General features: G+C 34.8%; 6 protein-coding genes across 6 annotated transcripts; 2 read left to right on the forward strand and 4 right to left on the reverse strand.

The window, feature by feature from the left end:
• Positions 1–24: 24 nt before the first annotated feature.
• On the forward strand, positions 25–1,352 carry LOC104713833 (uncharacterized). The gene is made up of 5 exons (XM_010431046.3): positions 25–310; positions 403–596; positions 710–794; positions 895–960; positions 1,049–1,352. Exons 1-5 carry the CDS (start codon positions 227–229, stop codon positions 1,139–1,141), a joined length of 522 nt encoding a protein of 173 aa, XP_010429348.1. The 5' UTR covers positions 25–226; the 3' UTR covers positions 1,142–1,352.
• On the reverse strand, positions 1,053–2,630 carry LOC104713832 (putative aspartic protease At2g35615). The gene has a single exon (XM_010431045.3). The coding sequence runs from the start codon at positions 2,628–2,630 to the stop codon at positions 1,260–1,262; it is 1,371 nt and encodes a 456-aa protein (XP_010429347.1). The 3' UTR covers positions 1,053–1,259.
• A 407-nt stretch (positions 2,631–3,037) lies between these two features.
• On the reverse strand, positions 3,038–6,463 carry LOC104713834 (protein CLAVATA3 INSENSITIVE RECEPTOR KINASE 2). Its single transcript, XM_010431047.3, has 11 exons — positions 5,947–6,463; positions 5,719–5,851; positions 5,547–5,618; positions 5,312–5,455; positions 5,136–5,207; positions 4,987–5,046; positions 4,777–4,877; positions 4,549–4,677; positions 4,114–4,458; positions 3,652–4,031; positions 3,038–3,571 (listed from the first exon to the last, which is right to left on the reverse strand). Exons 1-11 carry the CDS (start codon positions 6,056–6,058, stop codon positions 3,200–3,202), a joined length of 1,920 nt encoding a protein of 639 aa, XP_010429349.3. The 5' UTR covers positions 6,059–6,463; the 3' UTR covers positions 3,038–3,199.
• A 5,448-nt stretch (positions 6,464–11,911) lies between these two features.
• Positions 11,912–13,792, forward strand: LOC104713836 (gamma-glutamyl peptidase 5-like). The gene is made up of 3 exons (XM_010431049.3): positions 11,912–12,766; positions 13,185–13,514; positions 13,594–13,792. The coding sequence occupies exons 1-3, from the start codon at positions 12,452–12,454 to the stop codon at positions 13,702–13,704; spliced, it is 756 nt and encodes a 251-aa protein (XP_010429351.1). The 5' UTR covers positions 11,912–12,451; the 3' UTR covers positions 13,705–13,792.
• Positions 13,739–17,257, reverse strand: LOC104713835 (putative cyclic nucleotide-gated ion channel 6). Its single transcript, XM_010431048.3, has 8 exons — positions 16,993–17,257; positions 16,561–16,658; positions 15,899–16,481; positions 15,602–15,814; positions 15,209–15,525; positions 15,020–15,131; positions 14,673–14,909; positions 13,739–14,600 (listed from the first exon to the last, which is right to left on the reverse strand). The coding sequence occupies exons 2-8, from the start codon at positions 16,629–16,631 to the stop codon at positions 13,887–13,889; spliced, it is 2,247 nt and encodes a 748-aa protein (XP_010429350.1). The 5' UTR covers positions 16,632–16,658; positions 16,993–17,257; the 3' UTR covers positions 13,739–13,886.
• A 1,236-nt stretch (positions 17,258–18,493) lies between these two features.
• On the reverse strand, positions 18,494–20,051 carry LOC104713837 (early nodulin-like protein 11). The gene is made up of 2 exons (XM_010431050.3): positions 19,665–20,051; positions 18,494–19,126 (listed from the first exon to the last, which is right to left on the reverse strand). The coding sequence occupies exons 1-2, from the start codon at positions 19,846–19,848 to the stop codon at positions 18,708–18,710; spliced, it is 603 nt and encodes a 200-aa protein (XP_010429352.1). The 5' UTR covers positions 19,849–20,051; the 3' UTR covers positions 18,494–18,707.
• Between the last annotated feature and the right edge of the window lie 794 nt (positions 20,052–20,845).

Consider the following 20,845-nt stretch of genomic DNA (forward strand, 5'->3'; position numbering starts at 1 on the left):
TTAGTTCCCTTCTCAAAACCCTTCAGGAACCAAACTTGTGACATATTAAGTCAAACCTCCAATGGGCCTAATATTAATTCCAACTAACAAGCCTGGCCCATAAACCACAAGATTCATCGGAAGCGAAACGATGGTCGTCGTCGTCCTTTACCATAACCTCTGCGTCGCCGGGAGAAAGAAAAATAAAGACGAAGAACATCGAGAGCTTTAGAATCGGAGATCAACAATGGCGAATCAAGGAGCGAAGAAACGAAAGGAGGAGAACGCCAAACACATGGCCAAGCTCCGTCGTCTCATCATTGCCTCCAATGTATGTATTGTTTTCCTCTTCCATCTATTCGATTCTTCATGGAATTAGATCTCACTTCCCACGAAATTGAGAATTGGATCTGGTAATTTTAGGTTGTGTACTTGGTTGTGAGGATGCTGATTTTTCATTCAAGCTTTACTTGGAAACATTGGATCGGCTTAGTGATAACTTCGCTAGCTTACGCGTTTCCGTATAAGCAGCTCAATCAAATGGCTAAACCTAGTGTTACTGATGATGGTGAGCTTATCGATGGTGGATTTGACATGACCACTGGTGGAATCTGTGGGTACGTTTCTTGTTATTAAAATGATCAAACAAGAAGAACCAAATTGCTATAGCTTGCTTCTTTGTATCTTGGATTTACATAAATTATGATGTTTGGTTTGTGCAATTTTACAGGTACTTGCATGATCTCATCTATATCACCTGCTTTGTTCAGCTAGCTTCTATCATCTCTGGAAAGTTTTGGTACATGTATCTAGTGGTACGCTTGTTTTTAGTTTTTTTTTTGCTTATTGATAGCTTTTGATTGATGTATAAGTGTTTGATTGAAGTGATTGAAATATTTTGTTTGGTTTTTTTAGATTCCTGCGTTTGGTGCGTATAAAGCTTCGGGTCTTATTCGAGGATTTATGTCACAAGGCTCAGACGTAAATATCACTTGGCTTAAGTACTGTTTAACTGCTTTTAATAAAAGGCAAAAAGCTTTACCATGTCTCTGTGTTTTGAATTTATTAGGGAGGTGTGGAAGATGAAAAAACCCGTAAAAAGCGAGAGAAGATGGAGAAGAAAGCTTCGAGAGGGCAAGTCGTCAGGACGAGGACAAGATGAGTGCGTTTTTGTGGAATGCAACATGAAAGTTCTTCAAACTATACAAATGTATCAACAGGTAAACTCTCGAGGTTCTGTGAACCCCTTTTACATGGGAAATGTCAGTGTATACAATATTTTACTTTGATGGGGAATAGTCATCGAGTAGAACACAGTCAATTCTCTGGAGATAGACGTTTTTTTCTATGAGATCGTAACCGATATTGTAGTATTGTTGAGCCATTAGACCAATGGCTGTGAAATCCTTATATTCTCCTCCATGTTCTGTGGTTGGCCTCACCGACATGCAAAAGACGTTATGATACGTATCTGATTCTGACATTGGATAAAACATGCTTGCGGCCTCCATAGCCAACTCAGCTCCCCCTGCAAAATGAAATGTCACCACAGGGAAGCCTATGAGCTCTTCGCTCACTCTTCCATGGTAGCACAAGAGGTCTCTAAACCAGAATCTCTCTAATCTTGGTTCCAGAATGGATTTTATTTCATTGTAGAGTTCTCTGTAAGCTATATCTGCTAGCCAGGTATAGAGTGTGCCTGAGTCGAGTATGACCCCTGTTCTTGGTCCTCTTTTTCTGAATACCACCGGTTCAATATTGAGTTGTTTTTCCCCAACACTAATCCCTTCAAGAGTCATATAGTAGACACCATTATCTGTGTCAATGGGTGTTGGATCGCCGAGAATGTCCGCGTCGCCCAGAACCAGCTGATTGTAACCGTAGTTTTTGTTAGTTAAATCGCCTATGCAGTAAGAGAATTTAGACCCGAGCTGTAGTGCAAGTGATGTGGGCTTGGCTCCTAAACCCAAAATACCTGTGATCTCACTCTCCAACTGCTCTCCATTCTCATGCCCACACCCAAAGGCAACAGGTTGGGTCACAACAGTGTTTCCGTTTGGTGTTGTGAATATCAACTGTTCTTTAGCCAGAACGCCTTTTGAGCCAGCGCCACTTATATATACCTGATCGTAAAGGCACTCGTTGGAGGAGCCGCAGCTTCCGTGTGGTGCATACCTGCAAAATCGATCATTGCAGGAACACTGTGCAAATGTTGAAGACAATGCTGGATTGAAGACAGGATGGATCATATGATCTGATGAGCAGTATTTGCAGGGAAGACATTGAATCCATAAAAGTGAGCTTCCAGTATCCATGATAGTAAACTGCTGTACCGGAGGCTGTCCAACAGAGAAATTCACGTAAAACATTGACGACTGGATTGCTTGATGCACATCAATTTGGAAATCGCTGCTGCCTAGCTCTTTTTCAATAGAATTCTGTAGATACTTAAACCGTGCAGATGAAGTATATGTCAGGTGTTCCATATGTTCCTCTAGAGTGACTGGAACTCGGGCATTTGGGTTACGACGGGCCACTGATTCACGGTGTATCAGCTTCATCGCCATTCGACGAGGTTTAACAGATTCGGTAACTGTGAAGTATGAGACAATGATGAAGAGTAAGAGTGATATTTTGCAAAAAGAATCCATTTCTGTTCAGACAGAACAAGTACATGGACTACAGTAACTAGAGAGACCATTTTGTAACACAAATGAAGATTAGGATAGGGTAATAGCATCAAGACTGTGATATGAAAAACAATATAAAAGATCAAAACACAACGAATTGATGACAAACAAATAATATCCAAGAACAACCAAAGATCATGAGACTATAAATAGCAAAAGTTGTTGGGGTTTTTATGTATATAAAAGCTATCATGTGCTTTACATCTTTTGTAGTTTTGTGTTTTAGAAAATTATACAAAACAGAAAAATTAGAAGTAGAAGTCAACTTATCATTAAGTTGTTTGGTCAGTGTTTGACCAAACATTACTTTCACAGGACCACCACAAGTATTAAAACGAGTTTGAGAGAGACAGACCAAAATAAACACATTTCAAGAAAACCGTAGTATATATACATCCAAAACAGAATTCATTAGACCCATAATCTCAATTTCAGAGGATTAATCACCTTTACATGTCTATAAACTCAAAACAATACTGAGGTCGTGGGGATATTATATCTTTCTTTCACTCTTTGTCCAAGATGAACTACTACCTTGGACCAGACAATTCCATGGCAAATGAATCTAAGGCTTGATTATCATCTTCATCTTCAAATCCTGAGGAACCAAACAGATGTTTGGTTTGGTTGTTGCCGTTAGCATCAATAGATGTAATACTCCTGCATGAGATGTTGGCATGGTAGAAATGTGAATGGTTATGTGAAGCAGCCCATCTCTCTGCTAATCCATCTCCTTCAAGCATCTGAACCACTTCAGACATTTTCGGTCTGTGAGCTGGAAGAAACTGAGTGCAGAGCAAAGCCACTTGTAGCATCTCACCAACTTCTATTCTATCGTAGTTTGTCCCAAGTTCTCTGTCTACAAGCTCCTCTACTTTCATATCTTTGTGCAGCTTCCTCACCTGCAACACAAACAAGAGTTTTAAGACTATCTCTTTTGAGTTTACGTTTGGTCTAAATCTTATAGTAATTGCTTGCTTACCCATTCAAGCATAGCTCCTTTCTGACTCACGGTTTTGCCAAACTCGAGAGCTCGCATTCCTGTGATGAGCTCTAGCAAAAGTATACCGAACCCAAAGACATCGGTTTTCTCAGATGACTGACCAGTGGAGAGATACTCAGGTGCAATGTGACCAACCGTTCCTCTAACAGCAGTTGTGACATGTGAATCCTCATGGTTTAGTAGCTTTGCGAGCCCAAAATCACCAACAACAGCTTCAAAATACTCATCTAGGAGAATATTTGCTGCCTTGACATCTCGGTGAATGATCTTGGGATCACATTGCTCGTGTAGATAAAACAAACCTCTTGCAGCACCTATCGCTATCTTCTTCCTTGTGTTCCAGTCCAATGCTGGTTTAGCTGTAACAATACCAAACATTAGTTCAAGTGATTACAATTCCGTGACTAAAGAGCAACTAACAAAAACCAGATTTATGAATACCTTTAAGCCTAGAGGCGACGCTGCCATTGGACATGTAAGGGTAAACAAGAAGTCTTTCGTTAGAACTCACGCAATAACCGATTAACCGAAGCAAATTCCTATGAACAGCTAAGCTGATCATCTCAAGCTCAGTACGAAACTGTGAGTTCCCAGAAGTTCCATTCACATCTTTCAGTCGTTTCACTGCAACCACTGTCCCATCCCCAAGCTTTCCTCTGTAGACATTACCAAACCCACCAGCACCAAGAATGCTCTTGGAACTAAAACCATCCGTAGCTACATGAAGTTCTCTGAATGTGAAGCTTCTTAGATTTCCCAATCCTAGTAACCCTTCCTCTTGCTTGTCTGCATAAACAACAATTAACATTAGACAACAAGCTAAATTTTCTTGAAATGAAAGTACATAAAACCACAAGCTAGCTCAAGTTGACGAACCACTTATGCGAAGCATCATTAGCCTTCTTTGTTTCTTACGGTACCAAATGAACCCGAGAGAGAGGATTACACTAACAGCAAAGCCAAGGCTTACACCAAGTGCAACCGCCAATATGTTGGTTCTACGTCCTATAAAAAATCCCAAATAGTAGTTAACTAACGAGACATGGACAAAAATTAAATGAAAAAAAAAAAAAAGCAAGATTATTGAATCTGATGATTTTTTACCTGATGAGGAGCGTAAAGAAACAGAAAGAGGACTTGAACTGATAGATCCTGCACAAATCTCAGGTGGACTGTTTTTACAAATCAAAGGGTTCCCAGCAACACTGCATTTCAAACAGTGTAACGATAAGAAAACTCAACTCTTGACAAGACCAAGAAAGTGTGTTGTCTCACTAAAAAAATGTTAAAAAACCAAAAAAAGAAAGTCTTTACCTGAATGTCCTTGCAGGGAATTTAGTAACAGGACCTCTGAGATTGTTATAAGACAAGTCTCTGAAACCAAACATCAACAAAAAACATGAGTCTTTAGGTAAAAAAAAGAAAGAAAAAAATTCAAACTTTTTAAATCTCTATATACTCACAAGAAAGAGAGATGAGGGATTTGAGACAGAGAAGCAGGAAAGGGCCCAGATAATGAGTTGTTGTTCAACCTCCTAATCAAATCATTACAGATAACGTACGAGGTTTAAGTTAAGAGCACGAAGCTTTGATTGGTTAAAGAACATCATTATAAAATCCAAAACAGAAGAGAACTTACAGATAGAGGAGACTACTCAGCTGGTTAACAGAAGCGGGGATTTCACCGGAGAACCGGTTATTGGATAAATCCAAAGTCTGTAATTTGGGAAGAGAACAAAGCTCCGGTGGGATTTTGCCTGAGATGTTATTGTTCTGTAATAACCTACAAGAATCCAAAAAACAGAACAAAGGGTTGAAGAAACAAACAAAAGGAGACATTTTTAATTGAAGAAAGAAACAAAAATAAATCTTACACTTGTCGAAGATTAGTGAGATTTCCGATTGAGCCAGATAAAGTTCCTGAAAGAGACTGACTTGGAGCTCCTCTGCAATTGGGAGAAACACAGAGAGAGAGAGAGAGACAAAGATGAATAATTTGTCACCATTATGAAAAACAAAAAAAATTCGAAATTTATAAATGCTTACAGGCCAGTAACGAGGTTGTCTTGAGAACAAGAGATCATAGTCCAGCTACAAGGATCAACAGAGAACTCATCCCAGTTGTTCAAAACACCATGTGGATCATGTAAATCGTTCTTTATGTTTATCAAAGCCTCCACTGTAAGAAAAAAAACACCAACCAAAGTAAGAAAGTTTGAAACTTTCGAATACCCAAATGGAAAAAAACTGAGTCTTTTTTCTCGTTTTCTTTACCTTCAGGGTTTCTGGGTTCAGAAGAGAGAGAACAAGTAACGAAGAAACAGAGTAGTAGTAACAAGACAGAGAAGAGAAAGAAAGGGTTTTGCTTCATCGTTGTCATCTTCATATCACCACCATGAAAAAGCTTAGTTCACCATAAGGAGAGAAGAAGAAACATTTACTTGGTCGATGTTTTTGTTGTTGTGTCCACAAAAGAGAGAAAGAGAAAAAAGCAAAAAGAAGCAAAGCAACAAAGAAGAAAAAAATGAATGCTTTTACTTTATTGGGTCTATTAAAAAAAAACACAGAATTTATGTCTGTATTGTTATGAATTTAAGGAGATTTGATGATAGTAATAATAATAAACGCAAAGATGGTTTTGATTTGTGAGAGAGAAGAGCTATATCAAAACCAGAGAGCAATTTTGTTTTCTGGGGGTATTTAGAGAGAGGAGGGGAGAGAGTGTTGGTAGTGTTGTGGTTTGTGGGGGAGAGAATCAGGTAGGAAAGCTGATACGGACCCGTATGGACTTGGTGGATGATACTTTCTCTTTTGAGTCGTTTTATTTTTTTATTTAATTTTTTTAATCCTAAAAATTTGTGAAATTTTTGTTCTATACATAAATTAAGGGTGGCAATGCAGAGACCATAACGGAAAGAAAATATAAATAAATAAATAATCAAGTAAAAAATTTGTGAAAGTCTGTTTCATATTTTTGATTAAAGTATATATAGAGAATAAATAAATAAATGTGGTGTAAAGATAAATAAATATCTGTTTTGATTATGTATAAAGATGAAATGAAGAGAAGTATAATTTTGTTTGATTTTTGTAAACTAATGAGAAGTTTCGCGATCAGAATTCTTTTTATTTTTATATTTCTGTTTTTTTTTTTTAAAAGACAAAACAGAGCATATTCTTTTTGTTTTTTAACACATTATTTTATTTTTGTTTTCTAAAAAAAAAAATTGAAAATTATAAAATGGGAGGCAAGACTATACTTATAAGTCTTTGATACGTGTATAGGGATTATTAGCTGATGCTTTCGACCAAGATCAGTTTCATCTCCATGCACAAGAACGTTATCATGGAAGAAAATAACAAAAAAAATTAGCTAATGTATTAACTCCAAAACTTTAATAGGAATATTACTTTGGAATTGCAAAACACGAGTAACTTTGTGAATTCGACTATGCTTTTTCTCATACAAAGTCTCTTATGATATAATCTTGTCTAGTACATATTCAAAAACCCAAGAAAATTGACGTTCAAACTAACATATTCTTGTCATGACAATAACAAATATTACAAGATCATTTTGAAGTTTGGATAACATATATTTTGTCTTGAGTAAAAAAATAAAAGTAAAAAAATAAAAGTAAAAAAAAGAATGCATAGATTTGACGTGTGTAGTGTACTAGTAGTTATAACCACTTGTAAGCTGTATAACCCAGTGGCAGTGGGTACGAGAGACTCTAATCTGCACTAACGTGCACCCTCTCCTCTCTTCTTTTTGTCTGTTTTCTTGTATTTTTCTTCCGTATTTTTTACATTGTAAATCTCGTGATTATAAATGTTACTTTTAGAGGTTTAAAACGTTAATTTTTATGCACTCTAATTTCAAAAATATTCATTATTTTATATAAAAGAACATATGAAATGAGAAAGGAAGAGAAAATAGTAAGAAAAAAAAGGCTGGAATACGGTAAAGAGGCTTGCTTTTGCATTGCCTGATGTGGTGTGTGATTTGTGATGTTACAATTTTCTGATAAGTCCCTATACTTTTGTTTTCTTCCCTTTTTGCTCTACTTACGTTATTTGATCACTATGGCCCTTTTAGTTTAGTTCTGTTACAATTTTTTTTTCTTATATTATGGTGATTCTTCTAGTCATCCTTTCTTGTCACATAATGTATTACTTTAGACTTTTCTAAAGTTGCGCTTTGATGCATTTGCTCATATGAAAAGATGATTCTCAAACTCCATGGTGAAGAAGCATTTTTCTTTTTCTTTTTAAATGTATTTTTGAATGATTATAAACGTTAAATATGAACACACATTCATCATAGATATTATATCAATATTTCCTACGACGAGATAAAAACCATAGCTTATATTTGTTTTTCAACTTGTTAATCACATTTTAGACACTAAGAGTTTTTATTATTGTATCATACTCTTTTTTTTTGTCGATAAATATCTATATCTAGTATATGTTTTTCTGTACCTAAAACTGATATTCCGACCAAATATATAAAATTTTGCAAAGCTACAAAGGAAAATTAAAAAACTGAACTACAACAGTAGTAGTTGGACCAAATTGCTGATTTGAGGAGATCAAAATGACATCACCAGAGAGATGCTATGCAACCAATCTCCCTATTTTCTTTCTCACGCATTATCAGTGATCATTACGCAATGCTTCTTTGTCTTTTTCCCCTACATATATATTTCCAAAATATTTGTAAATACATTAAGAATTTGGTAAGTGGTAACACAAATATATAAAACTATTACCTTACCTAGTACATATAGTATAGGTTATTCATCTACATAATCATTGTTCTTCATTAGCAAAAACAAAATCTTGTTATTCTTGGGTCAAGAGAAGCCTGCATTATCTTAACATTAAAACACAATATAGTTAAGTTTTGTTCTGACTAATTTTTATCACAATAACTATTTTTACTGTGAATATTATTGTTTGCCAATGTAAACGTTTTCAATAATTAGAAATTAGTATGAATTTCAGTTCAAGATTTTTCTTTTTTACAAATAACTTACAGAAGATATTGATTTAATTTTTTACCACCCGCTTTAATTTTTTTTTTTTAAATCAATTATCATTTACCAAAACCTTTGATAGTGTAAGTTTTAGTCGATCAGAATATAAGGCTATCATATCTAAAAGACTAGAACCATTAGTTAGAAACAGAATCATTTTTTTCAATAATTTGCGCCACATAAAAAATTAAAGTAGTCGAATTAAAACGTCTATATTTGCCCATTTTTGGGTTAAAGATGATATTTGCCTTTACGGAAAAAAAGTTGATGTTTGCCTCTCTTTTATGTTGTAAAGCATGTTGATATTATCTTTTGAACCGTTTAAAAAGGAATGTTATAATACATGCAAATATTCTCACAAAACCACAAATTACACCAATGATATATGCTTTAAATTCTTGTGCTACACAATTGTATCTTACTATTATTATTGTGTTCGTCCGCCGAACTTGTTCTTTCTGCTTTTAATTGAATAAATACTCTTCTTGTGCAAAAATTCGATGAAAAAAAAAGAAAGATCGAATCAAGCACATTCGAAGTTAATGGGAAACAACACTTTTAATTCGATCCATTATTCGATTACCATCAGTACTGTCACGTATACGAACATGTATGTGTTTTGTTTTACGTCACTATTTTTGGTTTAGAGGCATTTTATAAACCTCTATAAGAAATTGCATTATATGGAATGTTAATTAAACGTTCATTAGTGGCATATGCGACGTACATCCTATAGAATATCAGATTGTCAACTTAGTGAGACTGAAAGCAGCCACATTGGACATCATATAATAATGGGATATGAGTTATAGCTATCGATGTAAATTTCTAAAGATAATAAAACTGATTTGATGTGTCACATTTGATACAGGCTGTTTATCTTCTATATACACTTCTCTCATCCAAAAGAGTTTAAAAAATTTGTATTAAAAATCTGGAAAACTAGCAAAATTACATACTGATTCGAAAACTTTATTTATTTATTTTTGTTAAAGTTAAATTATAGTAGTTTTATTTAAATACTAAGATTTGAATTTTTTAAATACTAAGATTTGAAAGCTTTTTAAAAGAACTTTATGAAGAGTCTGAAGACTGCTTATATAATTATATTTATGAAGGCTTCTTAATACATCTTAAATAAATTGATTCGTTTGTTATTTGATCTAAAACCTATTTTTTTAATAACTTGATCTAAAAGTTTATAAAGCTTAAATCAGTACTTTGATTCGAAGAATTATAACTTTTAAATATTGATTTACAAGAAGACGTTTCTAATGAAATAAAAAGACTAAACATAACATTCATGCATGGTAGCTTTTTTACAAAAACCAAAACAAAACATACTTGGTTGCAAGAGATTCACATCTCTTACACTCACACTCGCAAAAAAGGAGGAAGCAAAAGCTTAAAAGCTATTCTAAACAAAAAAAGAAATGAAAGATTTGCCTATAAAAAAAAAATTAAAAATCAACAAAAACCCATCAACTGAATTTTTTTTTTATAGAACTGCGTGAAGAAGAGACTCACCCCACAAGCAACCCTCTCGTTTTGGCTTTGGAAGACTGAAAAAACCCACAAAAAATATATATATTTCAAAGTAAAGAAAAGTACATGCAAAAGTAAAGGTTAAAGTAAAAGTGTAAAAGTGAAAAAAAAAAGGTGTGTAAAAGAGGGCGGCAAATCTTCGTCGGAGTGCGTTTATTCTTTCTGCGATTTCCCCATTGATCATGTGGACGCCCTCATTCTTCCAATTCCTTTTTTATACCCTGCAGTAAAACCTTATTTTATTTGGTATTTTCGTCATATCATGTAAGATGTATATATGATATACAATATGTTATACGAGTACATTTTTTTCAAATGTTGAAGATAAAATATAACATTGTTTTTTTTTTTTGTTATAAAGGGAGCTAATGAACATAAAAATTACAATTTAATTGTTTGTCATCCCATTTGAACATAGTTCAATTACTTGAGAGTTGATAGAATTTTTGTCTATTTAGTATTCTAAGTTTTTAACTGTATTTGTGTTAGAGTACTGTTATTTCAATATCTATTTAATTATTTGAGAATTTATATTTACTGGTATTTATTAGATTATGTATAGAACCGGTTAAGTGTAAACCGTGTAATTTAGTTTCTGGTCATGTCAAGATAACCGGAACTGTAACATCCGTGTCTCAATAATTAAAAGGTAAGTAAAATAATTATGAGTGTTATTGTTGGGATTTATTTCAGTGAAACAATGTTTTCAACCAATCTGGTCAAGTCCTTGCAATCAGTCTCGAACACAACACTAGTAAGCGAGAGTGAAATAAAACACTTCATTGCCTGCAAAAGCGACTCAATTTTTGTGTGAAGGAGAGATAAGCAGAAAACCTTTCAAACCAAACTTAAGAATATGATCATTCGAGAAGACTATCCCCGCCCAAGTCCACTCAAACTATCATTGACTGTCCATGAACCATCAAGCTGTCATACGATTGTATCTGCCTCATGGGAGGTTCTTGCATCGTCCGTGCTAGCCGGTTGCGAGCTTAAAGCTTTGTTCACGAGCATTTCCTATGAAGAAAATTTATGCATCTTGAATCGCCAATTGCATGAAATCCATTGGGTGAACATCTTTGCTTTCAAAAGCCTTTGCATTCTGAGCTTTCCACTTTTTGTGATTTTGTAATTTTTTTCAAGAAAAGGTGCTGTCAACCTAATAAAGCTAACAAGTTTACGTTAGTTTCATTTTGGTGGGTCGGTTTCACTTAAACCAACCCTAATATGCAGCAAGACTTTGCGGGAACGTCAAAGGAAACAATGGAAAAGAATGAAGCAAAAACTTCCTCAAAGGTCAACCCTCCTTATTGGTTTGAATCACTAATTTTAATTTTATTTGTCTCACAATATCATATGGGTATTTATTATATTTACCAACTCTACTTATCACTCTATATTATTTATTACTATATGTGTATGCATCCATAATGATTCATATAAAAGCTTTATCCTCGGTAACCCAAAACATTCTTTATACTCCTAAAACTTTGACTAATTTACAAGTTTCTTCAACTTGTAGTTTATGTAACACTACCGGAAGTTAATACAGTACATGAAGTTATATATTAACACATCAATATTGTACAGTAGGATGATGTGTCTGTAAAATGACGTGTTCTATATACATAGAGTCATAGATGGATCCACGTACTGCGATCATTGTCTTCCAAGTCATATGATTTCAGTGCATTTGCTACAAGAACGTTTCGGAATTTTTTTTTTATTTTTTCTCTCTAGTCTTACAAACACAAGAAAAGTCATTAATCTCTTATAAATGCGTTTCCAAAAAAATTTGGTATACAGCTTTTATGTTGTTGATTGACTTGGAATCTGTCATTAAGACATAAAATCCCCACAAAAATATAAACACCTTCCATTTGTGCTATTTATCTCATTACTTTCTCCTCATATTGTAATTAAATTGTTTATATGACTATATTCAAATTCTTTATATGACTTTCTCCTCATAAACATCCAAATTCTTTATATGACTATATAATAAGATGTAATTCCTCTGGTTGAAAATATAATATTTATAGTTTGTTGTTATCACCAATCACAACTAATACGCAACGAAACACTCCTAGTTGCTGGCTTCTGTTACGATTTTTTAGCCGTCTTTAAAACCATACCCAAAATCTTATATCCTCTAAACCCAAAAACAAAACAAAACAAAAAAAAAACAAAAAATGGTTAATGAGCAAAAGAGATTTGCTCTGTTCTTGGCCACAGGCGATTCAACGTTGGTGAAGAAGACGTACGGTGGATATTTCAACGTGTTTGTTTCGACTTTTGGGGAAGAGGGTGAGAAATGGGATCTGTTTCGTGTGATCGACGGTGAGTTTCCGGAGGATAAGGATCTAGATAAATATGATGGTTTTGTTATCAGTGGAAGCCTTCATGATGCTTTTGGTGACGATGACTGGATCGTTAAGCTTTGTTCTCTTTGCCAAAAACTTGACGACATGAAGAAGAAGGTTCTTGGCATCTGCTTCGGCCACCAGGTTTTGTTCTCATCCGTTAGATCGATCCTATACTTAAATTAGGGTTTTTTTCTTTTTTTCTTTTCTAAACCCCCATTTTCCAAAAATATCATTTTTTAAACCAATTTGCTTAATAATTACACTATGCATTATCAAAAATCATCGATGCTAATTTAGGTTTTGATTGTTTGTTTTTGTTATACATTTGCATTATTATCCCTAATATAATGAATCCAAAACCTTAATCGTTTTACAGAAAAATAATTAGCATTTTACAATAATATTTTATATATAAGAAACTGCGACATAACGTGGAGTCTAAGGATTTGTGTTAATATCGTCCTTGTGTTTATAATGTTGAAATGTAAATCATAATTGCAACAGATTGATTTAAAAGATTGGTGATGAATGATGCATTCTCTTTGTTGTTGAAACTTAGATACTATGTAGAATCAAAGGAGGGAAGGTAGGAAGAGCGAGTAGAGGTGTGGATATGGGACTAAGAACCATAACAATGGTTCAAGACGCTGTGAAACCGGGTGGTTACTTTGGAACCGAGATTCCGAAATCACTAGCCATCATAAAATGCCACCAAGACGAAGTGTTGGAACTCCCTGAATCAGCTACATTGCTTGCTTATTCAGACAAATGCAACGTGGAGATGTGTATTTTTGGAGATCACTTCCTCTGCATCCAAGGACATCCTGAGTACAACAAAGAGATTCTTTTCGAGATCATTGATCGCGTCGTCAATATGAAGTTGATGGAGGTTTGTTAGCTCTTCTTATATCTTTATTTCCATTGTCTTCTTGGAAGCTTTTTGATTTTTTCCTTGTTTCTTTTCTCAGCAAGATTATGCGGATAAGGCAAAGGCAACGATGGAGAACGCGGAACCAGAACGGGAGAAATGGCAAACTCTCTGCAAAAACTTTCTGAAAGGAAGATCCGAGCAAGTTTAAATGATGAACAAATGATGTAAAATTGGTTGGATAATTTGAAAAACATATATTTTCATATGTAATAAAAAGATTTAAGGGCAATCAAAAACAATCCTTTATATTACAATATTTTGGTGTTATAAACAAAAAAAAAAAATTGGAATCTTGAGTTGGAAGTATTCTTAGAGATTGTGTACAAGTGGTCAATGATCTTCAGCTGAGAAGTCTGGTTCTGGAGGTTTCTGAAACTTCACCAATTCTTTAGTAGATGACAACAACAAAGCAGATTTCGCAGTCCGGTTCTTGTGAACGCTACGAAGTGCATTAGCCGCAAACTTTGAAGCCAAGAACGTTGCTCTGATGCTATACGGACTTCCACCTGCTATAACCGATGCTGCTGCTCTCTCTTCTTCTTCTTCCTCTTCTTTTCTAAGTTGCTCCAACTTCTTCCTCTTTGTGTACCGTCGCCATGCAGCTTGGATGAAGCAAGCAGCCCAAGTCCTCCATTGCTGTGAATAGAATCTGAAAGTATGTTGCACTTGTCTACTATGGAGTCTCCTGAACTGACTCGCCACAAATTTCAGCTCATCGGCTATCAAAGCGAAAGCTTCTACTTCGGTTAAGGCCTTCACGGTTCTTGTTGAGGATGGGAGGTTAGCACCAGATTTGGGATCAAGTGCCCATGTCAAAAGCTCGTCACCGCAGAAGTCTCCTTCTTTAAGTAAACTGCGGTTAAAGAATCCGCTTCTCCCACCATCAGTGGTTACACTCTCGAGCCTACCACGGATTATGAAGAGCATCTCGTTGACTGGATCTCCCTCACGAACTAAGTAAGACTTCTCAGTGAATAAACATGGCTTAAGCCTCTCACAGATTGCATCTAGCAGCCTCTCATCCATATTCTCAAACAATGGAACCTAAAGAAAAAGAATTAGAATGACTTTTGAATAAGATGTTTAATGGAGTGAACACAAGACAAAGAAACTTACTCTTCGGACTAAGGCGAGACAGAGATGACGTTTGATATCTCTTCTAAGATCCTTTGGGAGGTTCTGAACAAGATTCTCTTCATCAACTCCACGCGTCTCCAACCACTTGTACTGATCATATCGTCTGACACGTTCTCGCAGTTCTGGTGGAAGCATTCGATGATGCATCCATTGTTCTGAGTCACGTCTTTTGACTCGCATTTCTTCTAACCGGATAGTTAGCGATTGGAGATAAGTCTGTCATGAAATTTATCAAAAACGCCAAAGATCATATCGTTGTTTCTTCATACTCCACTCAGTGAAATCATCAAACATAAGAAAAAAACCAAACAAAGCTCTTTTTCTACCTGCATGTTTCCAATGAGAAGAGCAAAGAGTAGAAGTCCAGCAATAGCAAGTGTTATCGAGAATATAACCTCTCCAGGGTATGTGCTCGTTTCAAGCCCTTGACCAAGTGTACTGCAAAGGAGAAATCAAAGTTACTAATGCGAAAAAGTGACACTATAAAAGCCAAATCTATTTTTGCATATTATTACCTAAGATTCTGAAGCCCCCACCACAAACAGAAGAAGTACTTAGAGACAAAGTTCTTAGATGAGACAATGCCAGAGGAAAGGGCTCTTAAGTAGATTCCAAAATCAAAAGGAGGTTCTTCATCCTCAGGGACATCAACAGGGCAATATTGCTGAAGAACCGAAACTTTAATCTTGTCCCAAGCAGCATAACCTTTCATATTTTGGTTACCACAAAACAAGAAGTTTCTGGCACATGTCTGGTTATTAAAGTGGCAAGCCTTACTCCAGCAGTCGTTATTGCGTTCTAAAGCAAGCAAATACCACAAAGCCCCAACAATCTGCATACACATAACACTTATGAGAAAACATATTGCTTCAACAAAAATAGTATGGTACATGAAATAGAATACTAACATGACTTGCGAGCATGTAGAGTAGTAAGTAATAAGCTGCACCAGCCCATGCAGTCTCAGCAAATACACCAGCTGTTCTCTTCAACTCCGAACTTAAAGGATACATTCGAAGAAAACGCGGTATATACTGAACTAACACGATATATCGAAGAGCTTGTTTGGTTGCCAACACATTTGCACCCATTGAATTGAAGAGAAATCTCCAAACTACAATCTAAGAGAACAAAACAAAATGAACATTAACAAAAGCAAATATGAAAACTTAAGAGTAGTTTGGTGTTCTGTTCTGTTGTAATACCTGTGGAACAGGAAGCACAGAAAGCAAATCAATGATGAAATACTGTTGTAGATACCGCTTAGCTATCTGTGCAGGGTCTATAACAAGCTCTCCACGACCAAAAACACGCGACGATGGAGCAACGTAAGCTGTTCTAAACCGTAAAGCCATATGAAAGAGATAAAACGAATCTATAACTGTCCTTATCGTAGTTGCTATAATTGCAAGTTTCCTGTCTATACCAACGCATTTGGCTTTATCGTTGATAAAAGGAAGATACAAGAAGAGCGGATCCACGGATACTGCGAGTATACAAGAAGCTACAAACAACTTGTAGCAGAGCAAAAGAAACTTGTCTTGTGGATCAAATATCTTCTTCTCTGATACTTCAAGATCTTCTGGAAACACAGCGCGTGAAACACCGAGTCCGATTGATCTACCTATAGACCAAAGTCCTTCTGATCCTTTTCTAAATCCTTTCTTGAAAGATCCAGATGATGTTTTGCTTCCTTGAGCAAAACGTTTAGGTCCTTGTATGTTCAATGTGCATTTATTTAGACCAGCTTCAGAACCTTGTGAGTACCTCGAGTCCATACTATCTAACCTGTTTTTTAAAAAAGCTCAATACTTTTTGACCATACAGCTTCATTAGAGATTCAAAGATTGGTTGAAATTAAACAAACCTGACAAACTTCTCGAGTTGGCCACTGATGACTTGAGATTTGACTCTTTTGGAACCACAAGTATCAAACATACTCTTCAACTCATGAATCCTACAAACCTGTTTTTTTTGTAAAACAGAATCACTAGCTAACCCTTTTCAGCTACAACTACCTAATTGAAACAAGGAGAAGTTTTTTTTTTTACAAATCAAGCGATTGAGTTCTGAAATTAGGTTACTTGAGCTAATGTAATCCATGATATCATTGACCCAAATTCATAAAGAGGAAGAAATTTGCAACCCAGAAATAAAAATCGAAACTTTATCAGCTACACAAAATGAACAGAACTTATTTCTAAATTAGACAAAACCGAATTCAGGAACAAATTGCAAAGTCCAATAATGTTCAGGAACTGAGATCGGGAGGAACATAAAAGAAGAAGAAGTAACTTACAGTAACAGTCAAATCTGACGGCGACGGTGAAGAAGGAGGAGGAGAAGAAGAAGAAACGGAAGTAGCAGAAGAAGAGCACACAAGTTGTTAAAAAAAAAAAGAATAAAAATAAAATAAAAACGGACAAAGAAAGAGAGAAGTGAAGAAGAAAGAGGTTCTGTCTTCTGTCAAACAAATTGACTTTCTTCTTCGGTGCTGTCCGGGTCGGGCCCCACCCGTTTTCTCTGCCGTCTTTTTTTTTTCTTTTTTTCTTTTCTCATATCCTGAAATGTAAAAATGGGCAGACTAATAATTTTTAGAAAGTAGTCATTATCATATTTCCCATTTGTGTAAATACATAGAAAAACAAATTTCTCATTTTTCCTTAAAAGTACATATACCCCTAAAGAAAATTAAAATTGGAAAGATGAATACTCCCTCCGTTTCATAATATAGAATGTTTAAAGAATAATTTTTGTTTTATAATATAGGATGTTTCCAATTTTCTATGCAACTTTTAGATAAATTTTATATTTTATATTATACAGTCTTGTGTTTAATTGGTTAAATTTTTTTAAAGTAATTATTTCTTAATATGCGTGTTTTAACTAAAACATCCTATATTTGAAACGGAGAGAATATTAAATAGAAAGTCTCTAGAGGAAGTTCTGTCAATAGTCTCTAATTCTCTAGGACTAGGTAGAGAACTAGAGGAGTTTGATATCATTGGATGTCCAAGAGAGTACCATGTTTTCTTAAAAGTTGTGGTTGAAAATGCAGAAACAATAATGTGACTATGTGAGCTAACGACTGAAAGTTAAGATATATGGAATTGCTAGAACAAATTGCAGCTGTTTAAAGTTAGAAGGAGTGAGTGAACAAGTATTGGCCGCTGATGTGGACTACATATGCAAAACTAGATGAAGATCAAAACATTCAAGTTAGAAAAAAGATATTCGCGTGTAGAATTAGGGGCTTCTAATTAAAAGACTTGAAAGAGTGACCAACAGCGATGGGGTCAAGGATGAGAAATAGTGTGAGAACGTAAAAATTGCACCAAATGTCATCACTTTAGTCCATTTGGATAACAAAGTTAACATGACCTTGTTTTAATATTTTTTTCTTTAGTCCTTGTTTAGAGGCTTGAACCTATTATTCATCTGTACCTTCATTCACCTTGTTTTGGACTAAACAAAAATTATTAGTCTTTTAGCTATTGCCTATCGCCATCATGCTTCCAGTCAAACCGTTGAATCAAAACATTTTGTAATTTTATGAAAAGGATGAATTACATATTTTTTTTTCTTCCAAAATTCAATGCACCAATTATTTTGAAAAATAATTAAAATAAATTTTATTATTATTAAAACTATTTTAAGCATTTCAATTTTTAATAATTTTAGGAGATTTTAGAGGATGTTTCTAGTTAAAAACACAGATATCTAAATCCTGTTATTTTAAGTGAGATTTGGGAAGATTTTACAACAGATTATAACAACTTAACTCATCAAAATTAACAAAATCATAGCAAAACCCATAACAAATTATTCCATATATAGGATTAAACACACCCTTCAAAGTGACAGTTTTGTGGTGATGATATATATTAACACCAAGTCACGAAACTATAAAACGATTCAGAAACTTAATATTAAAATTACCCCCTTAATCTATAAATACATTTTTTATTAGATGAAAATCGCAAAATGATAGCGTTTAAGAAACGATCTAAAGTTTTAAGCGAAAACAAGCCCAAAGACAGAAACAAGAGTCGAGGCCCAAAAGATGCCATTTCCAGCAACAAACCCAACTGCATGGCTATTGGCCGGAGCTGGCGCAGGAGCCGTAGAAGTAGATGACTTTGGAGAAGGGGTAGGCGGCACTGGAGCAGCCGGAGAAGTAGATGGCTTTGGGGCTGGTCCTTGCTTTGGCGTTGGCGGGTGTTTAGGTGACTGAACCACGACAGTTAGTTTCTCACCTTTAGCACAGTTAGAGGTCAAAGCTCCACTTATGAAGAAGTAAGGACCTGAGACATCGAGTTTTACTGTTGTGTATCCGTCTTTGTGTTCTTTCCAAGGCTTATCCATGTTGCATTTTTCGTAGTTTTCTTGTGTCACTTGTAACACCGAATCGATCTTGGCATCGTATTTAAACACTGTCGCATGTTAAAAATAAAGCTTAGTTTACTATCGCATGCATTTGTTTTTGTAAAGTATATATTTGAAATGGGTTTTAAGTTTCTTACATAATTTTAAAAAATGAATATATGTAAATGATTTGGACTATTTACTTGTCAACATATCGATTTAAACCAATAATTATATATTACCAAAAACACAACTAATTTCAAACCAAGAAACTTCATACTTGTTTGGTCTCTACTCTCTACAATTATTACATATCTCAAAGAACCAAATCCAACTTAAAACTTTATTCTATTCAAACTAAACTCTTTTCAGTGACTAAAAATCTATTTAACAATAACTAACATCCGGACCTCAACCATCATGACCAAACTATGGTAGCACCAAGTATTTAACCTAAGTGAAATTTTATAAGAAAATGCTAACAATTAAACCGATTTAATGGTAATGGATTTTTTTGGAAAACCATGGTAATAATGTCACTTTTCAGGACTGTCATATAGATCAAAATATTCAGAAAAAAACTAGAAGAAAGATTTTGATCCGTACAGAGATAGTCTCCGACATGGAACCGGACGGTCTCAGCCCAATGGTTAAGAGTGTGGTTGGTTGATTCTGGAACCTTCCATGCGTCCAATGATCCACCCACAGCAATGATCCTAGCCTCACCAAAGTGGTAGAATGTGGTAAATAAGAGAAACATTAGTGACATAATCGGAATCAAAGACGCCATTTTCTTCTTCTCTAACAAAACTTACGACCAATTCTCTATAATTTGTTTTTTACTCTTTAGACGAGAAAAAAGTTTGGTCGTTATGGTTTGGAGCCAAATGGGTTTTATACAAGGTCCGGAGGATCGAACCAGATTTTGGGGTCAAATCTGTTCTTGTAGACCATGTAATGCAAATCTTCCCAATTAGCCAAGAAATTATCAGTTTCATTTTCTGCTAGATTATTTTCTTCTTATGTATGTATTCATTTATTTTTTATATAAAAATGTATATTCTCATATTTAATCTGAAGGCAAATAAATAATTATCTGGTTGATCTTATTATCATATCTTTTGAGTAATTAAATTCTTCTATTTTTGGAACTAAATCAGGTTTCCAATTAATGCAAAAGAATTATTTGTTGACATATAGAACAACCAAACTTGAAGTATACTCACTAGAATGAAATCATATATTTTGATGACAAAAATTTGCACTCTGATATTTACTAATTAATATCAATTAATTAAAATCGCGACTCTAGAGTTAAGACTTCATGTAACCTAAGAGTGGTTTCAAATACTAATACATTTGGGTGAAACAGTAAATGGGGTAGAGCAAAATAGAACAATTTCTATATTTACAGAACAAACGAATTATGTAGAACTGCTGATATTAGAATATAAAAATAACAAAAATCGAATAGTTATCCTAGTAAGTGTGACATGGGTATGTCAGTTCTACATAATTTGTAGAGCTCTGGATCCCAGTCAACTAATCATTATCCATCTTTCCATTTATACGCAATGTTCATTGATATCATGCATTGACCGCTTCAATGTTTTTTAAATGTAGTATCATAGATTCGTTTGGGTATTATTAGAAAGCCGTTCATAGAGTATAATTTTTTCCGCAAGAGCACAGTGTAATCAAAGTTTGTTTGCCCGGTGGTGTCAGGCATTAAGTGTGGCACGCCCAAAAATAATTTTACGGAGGTCATAATACAAATTATTAACGAC

The sequence above is a fragment of the Camelina sativa genome, chromosome 9 (genome assembly GCF_030686135.1).
Source record: "Camelina sativa cultivar CO46 ecotype springtype chromosome 9, ASM3068613v1".
Classification (NCBI taxonomy): domain Eukaryota; kingdom Viridiplantae; phylum Streptophyta; class Magnoliopsida; order Brassicales; family Brassicaceae; genus Camelina; species Camelina sativa.

Bases quoted from the DNA above. Each gene is read 5' to 3' on its own strand.
- LOC104713833 (XM_010431046.3), top strand. From the start codon at position 227: ATGGCGAATCAAGGAGCGAAGAAACGAAAGGAGGAGAACGCCAAACAC. The intron at 311-402 runs GTATGTATTGTT...TGGTAATTTTAG, and splicing joins GTCTCATCATTGCCTCCAAT to GTTGTGTACTTGGTTGTGAG. The intron at 597-709 runs GTACGTTTCTTG...GCAATTTTACAG, and splicing joins ACCACTGGTGGAATCTGTGG to GTACTTGCATGATCTCATCT.
- LOC104713832 (XM_010431045.3), bottom strand. From the start codon at position 2,630: ATGGATTCTTTTTGCAAAATATCACTCTTACTCTTCATCATTGTCTCA.
- LOC104713834 (XM_010431047.3), bottom strand. From the start codon at position 6,058: ATGAAGATGACAACGATGAAGCAAAACCCTTTCTTTCTCTTCTCTGTC. The intron at 5,852-5,946 runs GTAAAGAAAACG...TTTTTCTTACAG, and splicing joins TGAACCCAGAAACCCTGAAG to TGGAGGCTTTGATAAACATA. The intron at 5,619-5,718 runs GTAAGCATTTAT...TCCCAATTGCAG, and splicing joins GACAACCTCGTTACTGGCCT to AGGAGCTCCAAGTCAGTCTC.
- LOC104713836 (XM_010431049.3), top strand. From the start codon at position 12,452: ATGGTTAATGAGCAAAAGAGATTTGCTCTGTTCTTGGCCACAGGCGAT. The intron at 12,767-13,184 runs GTTTTGTTCTCA...GTTGAAACTTAG, and splicing joins GCATCTGCTTCGGCCACCAG to ATACTATGTAGAATCAAAGG. The intron at 13,515-13,593 runs GTTTGTTAGCTC...TTCTTTTCTCAG, and splicing joins TCAATATGAAGTTGATGGAG to CAAGATTATGCGGATAAGGC.
- LOC104713835 (XM_010431048.3), bottom strand. From the start codon at position 16,631: ATGTTTGATACTTGTGGTTCCAAAAGAGTCAAATCTCAAGTCATCAGT. The intron at 14,910-15,019 runs GTAGAAAAAGAG...ATTTCATGACAG, and splicing joins TTCTCATTGGAAACATGCAG to ACTTATCTCCAATCGCTAAC. The intron at 14,601-14,672 runs GTAAGTTTCTTT...CTTTTTCTTTAG, and splicing joins GTCTCGCCTTAGTCCGAAGA to GTTCCATTGTTTGAGAATAT.
- LOC104713837 (XM_010431050.3), bottom strand. From the start codon at position 19,848: ATGGCGTCTTTGATTCCGATTATGTCACTAATGTTTCTCTTATTTACC. The intron at 19,127-19,664 runs GTACGGATCAAA...AACATGCGACAG, and splicing joins CCATGTCGGAGACTATCTCT to TGTTTAAATACGATGCCAAG.